The sequence below is a fragment of the Propithecus coquereli genome, unplaced genomic scaffold, assembly GCF_000956105.1.
Source record: "Propithecus coquereli isolate 6110/MARCELLA unplaced genomic scaffold, Pcoq_1.0 Scaffold2, whole genome shotgun sequence".
NCBI classification, from domain to species: Eukaryota; Metazoa; Chordata; class Mammalia; order Primates; family Indriidae; genus Propithecus; species Propithecus coquereli.
The window spans coordinates 16,829,062-16,843,687 of NW_012144966.1; the positions used below are offsets into that span (position 1 = coordinate 16,829,062).

Consider the following 14,626-nt stretch of genomic DNA (forward strand, 5'->3'; position numbering starts at 1 on the left):
TCGTTTTCAGCCTCCACCCATCTTCACCCAGATGCTCAAAATAAACAGCATTTTGCTACACATGAGGCTTCGTGTGTCTCTCTTTCTGCTCCAGACCTAACACTTACCTTTTAACAGTCCTTGTAATTTTTTTGTTGTTGAAAGCCAAAAATTATGTTAACAGATAATAAGAACTGAAGAAAATAGGTCTTTAGTGTGAAGTTTTATGCTAGTCTAGCTAGGAGTTGGGCTGTGTTTAATGTTTGCTCTAGCTGTAGGTGCCAGTGGCTTCAAGTTCCTTCCAGGTACCTGTTTTTGTCTCTTCTGTTGACTTTGGGCTTAGGGAAGCCTAAGAGAAGCTGCTCAGAGAGGATCTGCGTGTTGCAGCTGTTTCAGCTATAATTCGCTATTATTACATAGGAGCCTTATTGGTGTGGGGGTAAGGTAAAGGGGAGGGGAAACAATCTATAATTCTATGATTAAGTTTCAGTTGGGGGGTAAGTGTCCCAGTGCTGTGACCTTCACAAGAGTTTTTTAATTTCCCATCCCCGTTAGATAAGACAGGCTTGAGGGGGCTGCGTTGGGGTAAATGTTCTTCCTTCAGGTGGGATAACTCTGGTAAAGTATTTTTCCCTGAATAGTAGGCCTGTGGTATAGAGGAGAAATATACTGTCGGTGTATTTCACAGTGATTAATCTTCCCCTATGCATGCCAGAGGTGTTTTTTGGCTCTTGGCTCTTTACCTTAAGAACCCTTGATGAGGTTCCTGAAGGCAAAGTCCATAAAAATGTTGAGTGTCCTCATAATTGTGCCCCCAAGAGTTTCTCACTCTCATGTTAGTTCACACTCAGCCTCCAACAATTTGGTAAAATTACCACTTAAGTGTCCCCATCAGTTATGTCTCCAGGGCCTTCTGCTCCAGGTAAACAGATCTATTAATAGCTGTGGTTTTATGGATTCATTTCTCTCCAGATTTGGGGGTGGTAGTTTGCCCCATGACCTCAGTCCTCTGAGGGGTCCAAGAAAAGACATTAATTTTTCATTTGTTCAGCTTTTTCTTGTTGTAGGGGATAGGTAATGACTTCCAAGCTCTTTACCTGTCAGAGCTGAAACCCTACATTAGATTTTTAACAGTTAGCAGCCAACTGGAATTTTCTCTTTTCTACACCAACAATAGGAGATATTCAAACCATCTAACATAAATCTTCAGGCATGGGACCCATGAAGCTTCTCACATCTCATTGTTCCCAAGCTCAAAGTGTTTTCTCTGTCCTTTCTGCCTCTAGAGACTGCGTTAATTAATGTAATCCTTCTTTTTCCATTTCTAACTGATTGATGTCAAGGGAATCGATCTATTGTGTTGTCCACTCAATGCGGAACCTGTGGTGCCTTTTTTAAACATTCGAAATGTGTTTTTTCTTGTTCTGTTTTTACAGACCAACACTTCTTTCTCAGATCATTGGTAAATGATAGAATTTTTATTCACTTACCTTATTCCTTTCTGTGATTGTTTATTCCTCCTCTGTTGGCTATTTCTCAAACGCAAAATGCTTTTTTATGTCCCTCAGAGACCTAGAGCCCAGAGTTCACTAACATTCCAGGTGGGGAGCTGTGTGTGAATGACTATACCATAGAGCAGCTTATGATAATGAGAAACAAGATGATTTGGGAATTTTGTAGGAGAAGAGATGGGATTCTCCTGAAGTAACCAAGGCATCATTGGGAGCTGGCCCTCGGGTTTGATGTTGGGAGCTCCCTCAATCAGAGCCCAGGCAGGAAACAGAAACACTCAAGTGAGGCAATTGAGAAAACTCTAATGAAAGGACTACTGACAGAAGTGAGGAAGAGTCTTAAGAGTAGCCAACAAGGGATGGCAATGCATCCCAAATCTAGCAACAGCAAAACAATTGTTACCACAGCAAGACCTGAACAGGACAAGGGGAGGGCATGGTTACCAGAACCCAGAAAGAGCTGTGGGAGTTGCGCTTGTAGAAGATACCAGTGTGTCAGGAGCTGCAGATTTTGGTAGAAAACTGCAGCCACTGCTAACCTAAAGCCTGGCAGGGAAAGAACAGCAGAAATAAATGCTCAGAGGCCACTCCCTTTCGCTTTCTGATTTCCTGCTGGTATTTCCTGGTGGCTGAACCCCAATGGAAGTCAGAGGGCAAGCCCGCAGAGGTCAGCTTTCTGGGGAGTGAAGGAGCATGGGGAGGGTGAAAAGTGGATCTGAAGGAGCAAACGGAGGATACCCAGTCCAAAAGGATTCTGCCCTTCTGGAATCTGGGATGAAGGATCTGACAGGGCACTGGGACCCACAAATCCTTGATTTGAGGCAGGAGTTAGCCATGAAACATGTTGAAAACTGTTGCCATTTCTATTGCCACCAAGTTTTAACTCTGTCTACACAATCACCTGAACTGTCACCTCCAGGAAACGATCTCTGAATCAGGATAAATGGTTATTACATAATAGTTGCTATTTATTTTTTAAAAGATTTCAGTGGAGGAAAAGTGAAACTGACAGCAAAGACTCACTTTTCTCTCTCACAGCCTTCTAGCAGCAGGAGGAGGAAACCGTCGAACTGCCAATGTGGTGGCCCATGGATTTGCAAATCTTTTAACTCTGGACAAAAAGACTCTCCAAGAAATTCTAAGTCATTATCCAGATTCTGAAAAGGTCCTCATGAAGAAAGCCAGGTACAACCTTTAAAAATCCATTAGAGAGGGACAGAGTTGATTTTACCTTGTACCATCTAAGATGAGGGGAACTGTATTATAATTGTGATCAACTTTCTTCATGACACGCGCTTAATAAACAACTGTTAATGCAGGTACCCATTGGAACTTCACAGGTTAGGAGGAATCATGGTTATTCTGGTAGATTTTGCCAGAACTCTCACAGAGCTACCTAAAACAGCTTTTCTCTCCTGTCCAGAGTGCTTTTAAAGCAGAAGGCTAAGGGCGCAGAGGCAACCCCTCCAAGGAAAGAACTTGCCTTTCTCTTCCCACCGAAAGAAGAGACACCCAAATTGTTTAAAACTCTCCTGAGTGGTGCAGGAAAAGCAAGTCTTGCAAGACTACTCAATTTGAAGAGCGAACAAACAGCTCAGGTAATAAGGCAGAGTGAATGGAGGGCTGCAACAGAGACAGCCCTGGACTAACTGTACGCACACAAGCTCCTACTCTAATTCTGTTTCAGACACTAGGAAAATTAGGACTAATCTAATGCTAATAATGACTGCATTATATATAGCACTTATTATTATTTAAACTGAATCCCCATATAGCATCACATTTAATCCTCACATGTTTATTATAGATGGCTTTAATATATATGTATTTATAAATACAGTCAGCCCTCATTATTCACAGATTTTGTATTTCAGAATCTACCTACTCACTATAATTTTTTTGTAATCTAAAAATCCATACTCATGCTGCTTTTGTGGTCATTCAGGGACAAGTGCACGTGCAGAGCAGCAAAAAATTTAAGTTACTGAGGCACGTAGTCCCAGCTAAAGTTGAACAAGGAGGCACTCTACTTTCTTGTTTCAGCTCTCATACTACTATAAACAAGTGACACTTTTACAGTCTGTTTGGTGCCATGATGTTAGATCCAGAGCCGAAAGGGAGACACACGAAGCCTCGGGTGTAGCAAAATGCCCTTTATTTGAGCATCTGAGTGGAGATGGGTGGAGGCCAGAAAAGGCATCCACCACAAGGGAGGGGAAAGCCTTGGGTTTTATAGAGGGTTTTTGGGGGGAATGAGCAACATCTGTAGAGACAGGGGAGGAGGATAGCTTCCTCCTTATTGGGGGAATGGATTTACAACCTCCAGGGACTCTGTAGACTCCTGTGGCTATTGTTTTACAAACCTAAGTTTTCCATTAACCAAATTCTGTCCTATACATACTTCCAGTTCCCACCTGGAACAACCTAACAATGGGTTTCACACTTTTGTGACTCTTTCTTTTTTTGTTTTTGGTGATTTTGCTATTTCAAATGGCCCCCAAGCATAGTACTGAAGTACTGTCTAGTGTTTTTATGTAAAAAAATGCTTAATGTGACTTAGAGAGAAAATATGTGTGTTAGATTAGCTTTATTCAGGCATTAGTTATAGTGCTGTTGTCCATGAGTTTAATGTGATGAATCAGTAATTCATCAAATTAGATAAGATGTCTCTTAAAAAAAAGACACCTTATTTAAGTGTCTTGGGGTCAATGAAACAAAGTTATGTATTGACCAGTTGACAAAAATGTTGTGGTCTCAAGGCTCACAGGAACCTAGCCTTGTATTTCCCCTAGGACCAATGGTTCAGTATTCGCTAATTCAGAGTTTATTCCAACTTTATAGAACAAAACTACCATAAGTAATGAGAATCGACTGTATATGTATGGACATACATATACACATATAAGTATATAACTCATTTTACCAACAAGCTAGTAAACATTTTCACAAATATTTAATTAATATGTATCACAGAAATAACCTTGTAAATTTCATCCAAGCTCTTCATGTTAGAGATGAAGAAACTGAGACCCAGATCAAGGAATTTGGATAAGATCACACTTAGTTACAGAACAAAAAACTATTACTCAGGTGTTCGGATTTACAGGCCTATACCAAGCTGCCTTCCGATTTCTAGCAATGTAAAGAAACTCAAATGTTATTGTTTTTTCTCCTTTTTTGGTTTCCAGATTTCTGTGATTCTCGTAAGTCTATAAGAACAGATACCAAGAAACAGACAGAATGGGATTCAGGTTTTCTGTATATAGTCACCATGCTACCTCTAAAACTGTAAGGAATGGGTCGCTGCGGACCTCTCAGGAGATGAGTAAAGCAAACATTATAACCTCAGTCACATTCAAGAGATTAAAAACTTTCCTCTTCCTTTTTCAAATACACAATACTGTGGTGAAAATCAGGGATATAGTGTAAACCAAATGCCTCATTTACATTAGCATAGAAATAGTAATTTGCATAAAAGATGCATGAAGGTAAAGAAATATATAAGTAAATATGTTAAGTTAAATTCTCAACTTTCTCTCTGCATATTCATATCTCAGGCAAACCTCTCTCAAATTCATCCCAAGTATTACCAGTAAAGAGCACAGTGCATTTTTTACTATGAAATTTCTTATATTTATTTTATTGATTAATTTTTTTGAGATGAGGTCTTGCTATGTTGCCCAGGCTGGCCTCGAACTCCTGGGCTCAACTGATCCTCCCCCGTCAGCCTCCTGAGTAGCTGGTACTACAGGCAGGAGCCACCATGCCTTATACAATTTCTATAAATAATACTAAACACAGTAGGTTCAAAAATGACAGCTCAACACCTGTGGGACAAATCAAGAAAATTGCACTAGGAAAGAGGTGAGTTTCTCCCTGAGGTTCTCCCATGAGCTTATGCAGGAGGAAAACCATACTCTCTATAGTACTTTTATATGCTGTTTGGTTAATACATTTTTATTAAAAACAAATATTTAAAAATTTACCTCCATAAAATAAATAAGTAAATATTTTAAAAACACTGAGCACTAAGTCTGATAATTCAGAGAGTATGAAGAACAACAGGAAGAGAATTCCTTGGCCAGGACAATAAAATGCCATCTGGACTAATACTGTAACTCGAATGTAACAGCTGCATTCTCCAGCACACCAGAAAACTTAGTCAAATGATAGTCAGAAGCAAGGCAAACATGATTCCCTATTCACTTAATTTGGACTGTCTTTGTCTTGATGGCGATCTTAGCCATTGCATGCTAATCAAAAGACTCCAATGTTTTTAATTATTATTTTAATACCAATTCTTTGTAACTGCTTCTTCCAGGAAAAAAAGGAAAATACTGAAGGAGGAGAGGGTAAAGGAAAAGAATATGAAGATAAAAAAAGAGAGCCTGCAGAAGAACCACCAGATAGATCCAAAGGTACAGCGAGTTCTATTACAATGGAGGAAAAGCCCCTGTCTATTAAAAGGGCAGTTTTACCCAGAGGAACTACCCGTCAATCACTCATCATCAGCATGGCTCCTTCTGCTGAGACTGGAGAAGAGGTTCTGACTATTGAAGTCAAAGAAAAGGCTAAGCAATAAATGTTTGATTATCTTTAGATGTAATCTAGCTAGTTCCCAAAGAGATTGTACCCAGCATTGTAGCTTAAATTAATGAGGGGAACCGACCTTGCTGGGACCCTTGAGAATCATAAGCAAATCCCTAGCTTAGTTTCTAGGACTTATCTGAAAGTGTGATTTCATGCAGTGGTAATAAGAAGATTATTAAAAACCATCCCTATTCTCCATTGTCATTAACTTTGTGCAATTGCTATTTCTTCTAATTGTATGTAGTAGGATTTTTTTTCCGTCGGTTCTTTCCTGATGATGTTCCTTCCTTCCATCTTGATTAGCTTGGTCTTGGCTCTGATGTGATTCACTGTACTTTTCTCTTAAATTTTTATCGTGTGTGATTTCTTGTATGACACTGTTAAGCCTGGCCAAATGTTCTAGGTTTGTGAATCTTACCTCTTATGTATAGGGAGTATGAGATTTTAATAATATAGGTCAAACATCAGGTGATGTCCATTCAAATGAGGGTGATGAGTCACTATAACATCAAATCAACCCAGTGGCTGTGACTGAAGGGAAGCAGAGACCATGGAGCCTTCTGAATGAGAAATCTGATTTTCAGAACAGTCCCCTGAAGAGCAATGTTAGTCAGCAGGACTAGCAAACCGACTGGCAAAATCACATAGCAGCAACATGCTGGAAAAATTGTACCCTTTGCTAAGGAAACAAACTTTAATATTTTTCTATATACCAACTTAAAAGCAACAATCTACCTAACTCATCTGGCTCAAAAGACTCAGACCAGAGGAATCAGATCGTCCCCATCTTCCTAGAGCCTAAAGTGACATTTCTCATAATCTTCCACAAGCACTTGCTTCAAAACGTACGAGAGATTGGAGGTTCTCATCGTTTTAAGCTTTAGTAAAAATGGGATGAGGTTAGGAAGACAGACTGTACACATGTCAGATTGACATATCCCCACAATTTGTGGAACCTACATGTACAGCTGTTTACAAAATCTCCAAGTTAATTAAGTGCACTTTAGGAAGTTGTCTTCATAAATCAGCTAGCATTAGCATAATTACCAAAGTTGCATGCTGTGAGGAGGCTAAAAAGGCCAGGCTGATGTTGGAAGTAATAATACATATAGAATTCCATTCTAATAAATGCCATTAGTGTATAACATCAAGTTCTGTATAATAAGGCTATTTCCAAGTCCCAGAAGATGGTCATTGTAACAGCACTTTGCTGAGAGAGTTTTAACAAATTACGTTAGCCAAAAAGCCTGCAACACAGATGCATTCAGCAAACCATGTACAAATCAATCACTATAGCAAAACGTATAATTTGGTAGAGTTGCCATTTATGAATATGGTGCTTGAGTGTCACAAAATATGACAAGCTTTACAAAAGGTTGGGTGGGGTTTTTTTTCAGAATTTAAGGAAATATGGACAAATTGCAAATAGCATTATTTGATAAATGGAAGTTTGTGTGCCGAAAGACTGATTTTGTGTATTAAAAGAGTTAGTAAAAAATTCAGAAAGAAAAGGTGGAAATAGAGCCTGAAAATATTCTGATAATTGTGGGGGAAAAAAAAAAGGAAAATAAAAAGACTGAACTTGTGAGTAATATGCCTCCCCTTATACCCTGTAATTGACTCAAGTGAAATTAAAATATAACATCATTGCAATTTATGCTCTTCCCCTGGCACTTATTTCTCCTCTCAAACTATCCTATTTCAGACAATATCCTCTTATTTCCAATCTATCAGACTAAAGTCTAAGAATAATCAATAACTCTTTTTTTGCTTATATAGTGCCACCAAATGCTTTTTCGTTTTTAATCTTTCTAATTATCCTTTCTTTTTCAATCCCAATGCTAACACCCGGTACACATTTTCTGTTCAATCCAAATAAACATTCACTTTTCACCTACAGTCTGCTCTCATCTCTGGTCTGCCTTCTTAAGTCCCTTTGCCATAGGAAAATCAGATCTTTTTAAAACACCACTTTTGACCACGTTACTTCCCTGATCAGAGACTACATTAGGGTTCTCCAGAGAAACAAAACCAATAGAATATATATATATATATATATATTTATTTCTATATGTAAACACATTAAAGAGATTATATATTTTAATATTATATATCATATAGAGATATTTATTATATATAAAGAGATTTATTATAAGACATTGACTCACATGATTATGAAGACTGACAAGTCCCATGATCTGCAGTCTGCAAGCTGGAGACCCAGGAGAGCTGTTGGTGTAGTTCCAGTCTGAGTCCTAAGGCCGGGGAACCAGCAGAGCTGATGGTGTAGGTTCCAATCTGAGGCAAGAGAAGACTAATACCCCAGTAACAGCAATCGGGCAGAGAGAGCAAATTCTCCCTCCTCCACCTTTTTCTTCTATTCACGTCCTCAACAAATTGGATGATGTTCACCAACGTTGGGACGGCCATCTGCTTTCTCAGTCCACCAATTCAAATGCTGATTGCTCTACAAACACCCTCACAGACTGGGCACCCAGTGACCTCGTCAACTTGACACATAAAATTAACCACCACAGATTTTTTTGGGGGGGTAGGCAAGATGGCAGACTGGAAGCAGCCCGCACAACGCTGCTCTCGCACAGAGAATAGAAAGTGGTGAATAAAATACCCACCTTTGGATCGATGGTCTCAGCGAGGACACTGAGAATCCCCAGAGAGGAGGTGGGAGAGAAGTAAAGAAGAGAGAAATGGAGCAAACTACTCAGCAGGACCGGAGGTAATCAGGGAAGGCGCCCACACATGGGAAAGGGACAGAGGAGAGAACCGCAGGCTCCGTGCTTCCCCTGAGGATACTGCAACTAGAACGGCAGGGGGCACCTGCACTGCAGCAGGCCTCCAGACTGATACAAAGACCGGACTGGAGGCTGTGCAGCTGCATTGCTCTGGAGAGAAGAGACAGCTGGCTTGTGAACCCTGGCAACGGGGCCGGGGCCAATGGTGCAACCCAAACCCAAAAAGCCTCCTCCGGCCAAGGAACAAAACCGGGAACGCCGCCCCCCCTTGCTACTGCCCTGCTCCGCATGCGTACCCTGGCCTGTGCCTGTGAGTGCAGCATCTGGCAGACCTGGTCTATCCTGTGCAGTCACTTCGTCCTGTGAGCCTGCTCTGTCCCGGGGTCCTGCATGCCCCACACATGAGCTGCGACCCACAGGCCCACTCCATCCTGCATATGTGTGGCAACTCATAGGCTTACTCCACACCAGGGACCAGTTCCACTCCACAGGCCTGCTATGCCCCGTGGGCCTGCTTCACCTCTCAGGCCCGCTACACCCTGCACATGCACCACATCCTGTGCATGCCTCACCCCATTCACACACCTGCCACCTCGACGGCCCAGGCATGCACACGTGTGTGTCATGCCCAGTGGATCTCCTCTATCCCATATGCACACCCTGTCCTGCAGGCCACCCCCACCTCGTGTGTGCACCTTGCACCAGGGGCTGGCCCTGCCACAGCAGCCCAGTGACAACCACAGAAAACAGGGGAGACACAGCAGAGCAGCAGTGTTAAAGACTCACAGCGCATCCACCCCTCTCCTGTCTCGTAAAGCTTCCAGAGTAGGACTCAAACACACCATCCAAGGACCCATCCCTATCTTCACTGAGCAACAGAGGTCCTAGCAGAGGAGAACAAGTGTGCCATTCTGCTATCTGTTTGGGGCTGAGAGAAGAGGCCCCAGATAAGAAGGAACCAGTGTAGAAACTTTGGCAACATGAAAAAACAGGCTGCTTTGATACCCTCCAAAGGATCACATTAGCTCTTTAGCAATGGATTCCAACCAAAAGAAATTGTTGAAATGACAGATATGGAATTCAGATTATGGATGGCAAGTAAGATGAATGGAATTGAGGAGATTGTAGAAAACCACTTCAAAGAAACCATAAAAATAATTCAGGACATGAATGAAAAATTATTAATAAAGAGATAGGTAACATTAGAAAAGAGATAACAGAACTTATAGAAATGAAAGATCATTTAGGGAATTTCAAAATACAGCATAAATAGCAACAGGCCAGACCAAACAGAAGAAAGAATTTCAGAGCTTGCAGACAAGGATTTTGAAGTAACCCAGTCACTAAAAAAATGTAGAAAAACGAACAATCACTGTGAGAAATATAGGATTATGTAAAACAAGTTAATATAAGAATTATAGATACCCTTGAGGGAGAAGAAGAAAAAGCAATAAGCATGGAAAACCTATTTCAGAGAATAACAGAGGAAAACTTCCCTGGTATTATTAGACATTTAGATGTCCAGGAACAAGATGGTCATTGAACATCTGGGATATTTAGAGCAGATAGAAAATCATGAAGACACATAGTTATCAGCCTGACCAAAGTCAAAGTGAAGGAGAAAATCCTACAAGCTCTGAGATGAAAGCAAGAGATTACTTAAAAAGAAAAACCCATCAGACTAACAGCAGACCTCTCAGCAGAGACCTGTCAAGCCAGCAGGGATTGGGGTCTCATTTGTAGTCTTCTTAAACAGAATACCTTTCAGCCACAGCCAAGAATTTTGTATCCTGCAAAACCAAGTTTCTTAAATGAAAGAGAAGTCAAGTCTTTCCCAGACAATCAAACAAGCAAATATTTCCTGCCCTAAAGGAAATGCTTAAAAGTGTTCCATATATAGAACGGAACGATCAATACCCACCAGTGTAAAAACATCTGAAAGGTAAAGCTCACAACTCTTATAAAACAGTAACACAAGGGAGAAAACAAAGCAAGTAGGTATCACTCAACATGATTAACAGAACAGTACCTCACATAACAATACTAACATTGAACATAAACAGTCTTAATGCTCCATTTAAGAGATATGGACAGGCTGAACGAATGAAAAAACACACACCAAGTATATGTTGTCTCCAAGAAACCTATCTAACTCACAAAGATTCTCATAAATTCAAGGTAAAGGAATGAAAAAAAATATTCCATGCAAATGGAAACCAAAAGCAAGCAGAAACACCTATTCTCATATCAGATAAAATAGACTTTAAATCAACAATGGTAAAAAAAAAAAAAAAAAAAGACAAAGACGGTCTTTATATAATGATAAAGGGAGCAATCCAGCAAGAAGATATAACAATTCTAGGAATATATGCACCTAATATAGGACTTCCCAGATACATAAAACAAATTCTACTAGATCTAAGCATCATAATTTCTAGAGACTTCCACATTCCACTGACAAAAGTGGATAGATCATCAAGGCCGAAGATCAACAAAGAAACATTGAACTTAAAAAGGACTCTAGAACAAATGGAGCTAGCAGACTTCTACAGAACACTCTATCCAAAAACCGCAGAATGTACATTCTTCTCATCAGCACATAAGACATTTTCCATGACAGATCATATGTTAGCCCACAAAACAAGTCTCAGCAAATTTAGAAAAATTGAAATCATTCCATGTATCTTCTCAGATCACAGTGGAATAAAACTGGAAATCAATTCCAAGAGAACTCTCAAATCTACACAAAATCATGGAAATTAAACAAACTGCTGCTGAATGATCCTTGTGTCAATAATGAAATTAGGATGGAAATCAAAAGATTTTTCAAACTGAATGACAAACATGACACAAGCATCCAAAAATCTATGGGATACAGAAAAAGCAGTGTTGAGAGGGAAGTTCATAGCCTTAAATGTTTCAAAAATACAGAAAGAGCTGGGCACAGTGGCTCTGGCCTGTAATCCTAGCACTCTGGGAGGCCAAGGAGGGAGGGTAACTTGAGGCTAGGAGCCCAGCCTGAGCAAGAACAAGACCATGTCTCTATAAAAAGTGTGAAAATTAGCCCTGCATGGTGGTGTATGCCTGTAGTACCAGCTACATGAGAGGGTGAAGCAGAAGGGTCACTTGAGCCCAGGAATTTGAGATTGCAGTAAGCTATGATGATGCCACTGCACTCTAGCCCAGGAGACAGAGTAAGACTCTGTCTCAACAACAAAGACAGAAACATCACAAATTAACAAACTAATGTCACACCTCAAGGAACTAGAAAAAGAAGAACAAACCAAACCAAAAACTAGTAGAAGAAAATAAAATAACAAAGCTTAGAGCAAAATTAAATCAAATGGAAACAAAAATAAATAAATAAATAAGTCATTAAATATGAAATGTCTGATTTTGAATCAAAAGTTTAGTATTATATCTCAAACAAGAAGCATTACAATTAGTCAAAGTATGTGCCTAAACTATTGACAGTTTTGCCATTTTAATGGTAGCTTGCTTATGCCAGCAGCAAAGAAGCCTGGAGAGTGAGTGGCGATGAAATCATGAAAGGCATTTTCCAAAGCATTTTGAGAATTGAATATTTTTTCTTGCAAGAAGTGGTCCAAAACCTGGAAGAAGTGGTAGTCAGTTGGTACAAGGTCTGGTGAATATGGTGGATGAGAGAGTTTCCAAATCCAGCCTCTGTAGTTTGAGCAGCATATTTTGTGCAACATCTGGTCACATGTTGTCTTCCAAGAGGATTGGCCTGTAACTATTGGCCAATCTTGGCTGCTTAATTTGAAACATCCTCATCATTTCATCAAATTGGTTGCAGTAAACATCCACTGTAATTTATTGACCAGGTTTCATGAGGCTTGAGTGGATAGTACCAGCACTGGACCACCAAACAGACACAATTAGCTTTTTTTGATGAATATTCAGCATCGGACTGTTTTGACACTTCATCTTCAGCCCAACCATTGTGCCAAAACACTTGAAATTATCAAAAAGAATCCATTTTTCATCACACATAACAATATGGTGTAGAAATGGCTTGCCTTTATGTTGTGACAGCAAACAAAGGCAAGCTTTTAGATGATTTCTCTTCTGACGCTCATTTAGTTCATGTGGTACTGATCTATTCAGCTTCTTTACTTTGCCAATTTATTTCAAATGGTCCAATATGTTAGAATAGTAACATCAAACCTTTCTGCTAATTCATGCACAGGTTCGGATGGATTTGCTTCCACTACAGCTTTCAGCTCATCATTATCCACCTTGGTCTCTGGTTACCCACATAGCTCTTGTTCAAGCTTAAAATCAGCAGTACGGAACTTTTCAAATCATCAATGTACTGTCATCATTAGCCACATCCTTCCCAAACACTTTGTTGATATTATGAGCTGTCTGTGCCACATGGGTTCCATGATGGAATTCATATTTGAAAATAACATGAATTTCTGACTTATCCATGGTTTCACAAAAATTTCTCTAAAAAAATTTAACAGATAATTACAATCAAACCATGCATTTAAAAGAATGAGGATGGGCCGAGCGCAGTGGCTCACGCCTGTAATCCTAGCTGTCTGGGAGGCCGAGGTGGGCAGATTGTAAGACTCTGTCTCAAAAAAAAAAAAAAAGAATGAGGATGTACCTTCACAATAAAAATAAAACAAGAAGTATCAAAGTGAAATGTCAGCGATATCAACTGTTTAACTTAGTACTTAAAGAAATTAGACATCTCATACTTAGTAATGAATAACACAAGGGATCAACAAACAAAATGTTTGTTCTTTGAAAATATAAACAAAATTGACAGAGCTCTAGCTACATTAACCAGAAATAGAAAAGAAAGGATTTAGCTCAATCAAACATGAAAAAGGAGCCATTACCACTGATAACACAGAAATACAAAATATCATCTCACACTACTATGAAAACTTCTACACATACAAACTAGAAAATCTAGAGGAAATGGATAAATTTTTGGAAATGCACAATCTCCTAAGCTTGAATCAAAAAAAAATAGAAATCCTGAACAGATCAATAATGAATAACAAGATTGAAACAGTAATACAAACTCTCCCCCACTCCCGCAAAAAAATCCCCAGATCAGATGGATTCACAGCCAGATTTTACCGGCCCATCAAGAAGAATTGCCACCAGTTCTACTGAAACTGTTCCATAACATTGAGAAGAAGGGAATCTTCCCTAACTCATTTTACAAAGCCAGTATTACCCTGATACCAAAGCCAGAAAAGGACACAACAACAAAAGAAAACTATGGACCAATATTTTTTATGAACACAGATGCAAAAATCCTCAAGAAAATACTGGCAAACCAAATTCAAAAGCACATCAGAAAATAATCCATCATGATCAAGTGGGATTCATTCCAGGGATGCAAGAATGGTTCATTATATGTAAATCAATAAATGTGATTCACCACATAAACCGAATTAAAAACAAAGACCATTGATTATCTCAATAGACAGAGGAAAGGCATTTTCCATCCAGCAACCCTTCATGATAAAAACCCTCAACAAACTAGGCATAGAAGGAACATATCTCAAATTATAAAAGCCACATATGACAAACCCACAGCTAACATCATACTAAATGAGGAAAAGTTGCAAGCATTCTCTCTAAGAACTGGAACAAAACAAGGATATCCACTGTCAACACCTTTATTCAACATGGTAATAGAAGTCCTAGCCAGAGCAATCAGGCAAAAGAAAGAAATAAAGGGTATCCAAATCAGGAAAGAGAAACTATTCTTGTTTGTTGACAATATGATCTTATACCTGGAAA

The 14,626-nt window shown here is 39.5% G+C and overlaps 1 protein-coding gene across 1 annotated transcript in view; it reads left to right on the top strand.

Moving 5' to 3' along the window:
• The window catches only part of CNGB3 (cyclic nucleotide gated channel beta 3), a 168,624-nt gene extending 162,539 nt beyond the window's left edge, over positions 1-6,085 (top strand). Inside the window, 3 exon segments of the mRNA XM_012643595.1 lie at positions 2,529-2,675; positions 2,914-3,088; positions 5,812-6,085. Coding sequence (XP_012499049.1) covers positions 2,529-2,675; positions 2,914-3,088; positions 5,812-6,072 — 583 coding nt within the window. The 3' untranslated portion in view covers positions 6,073-6,085.
• Positions 6,086-14,626: the final 8,541 nt, after the last annotated feature.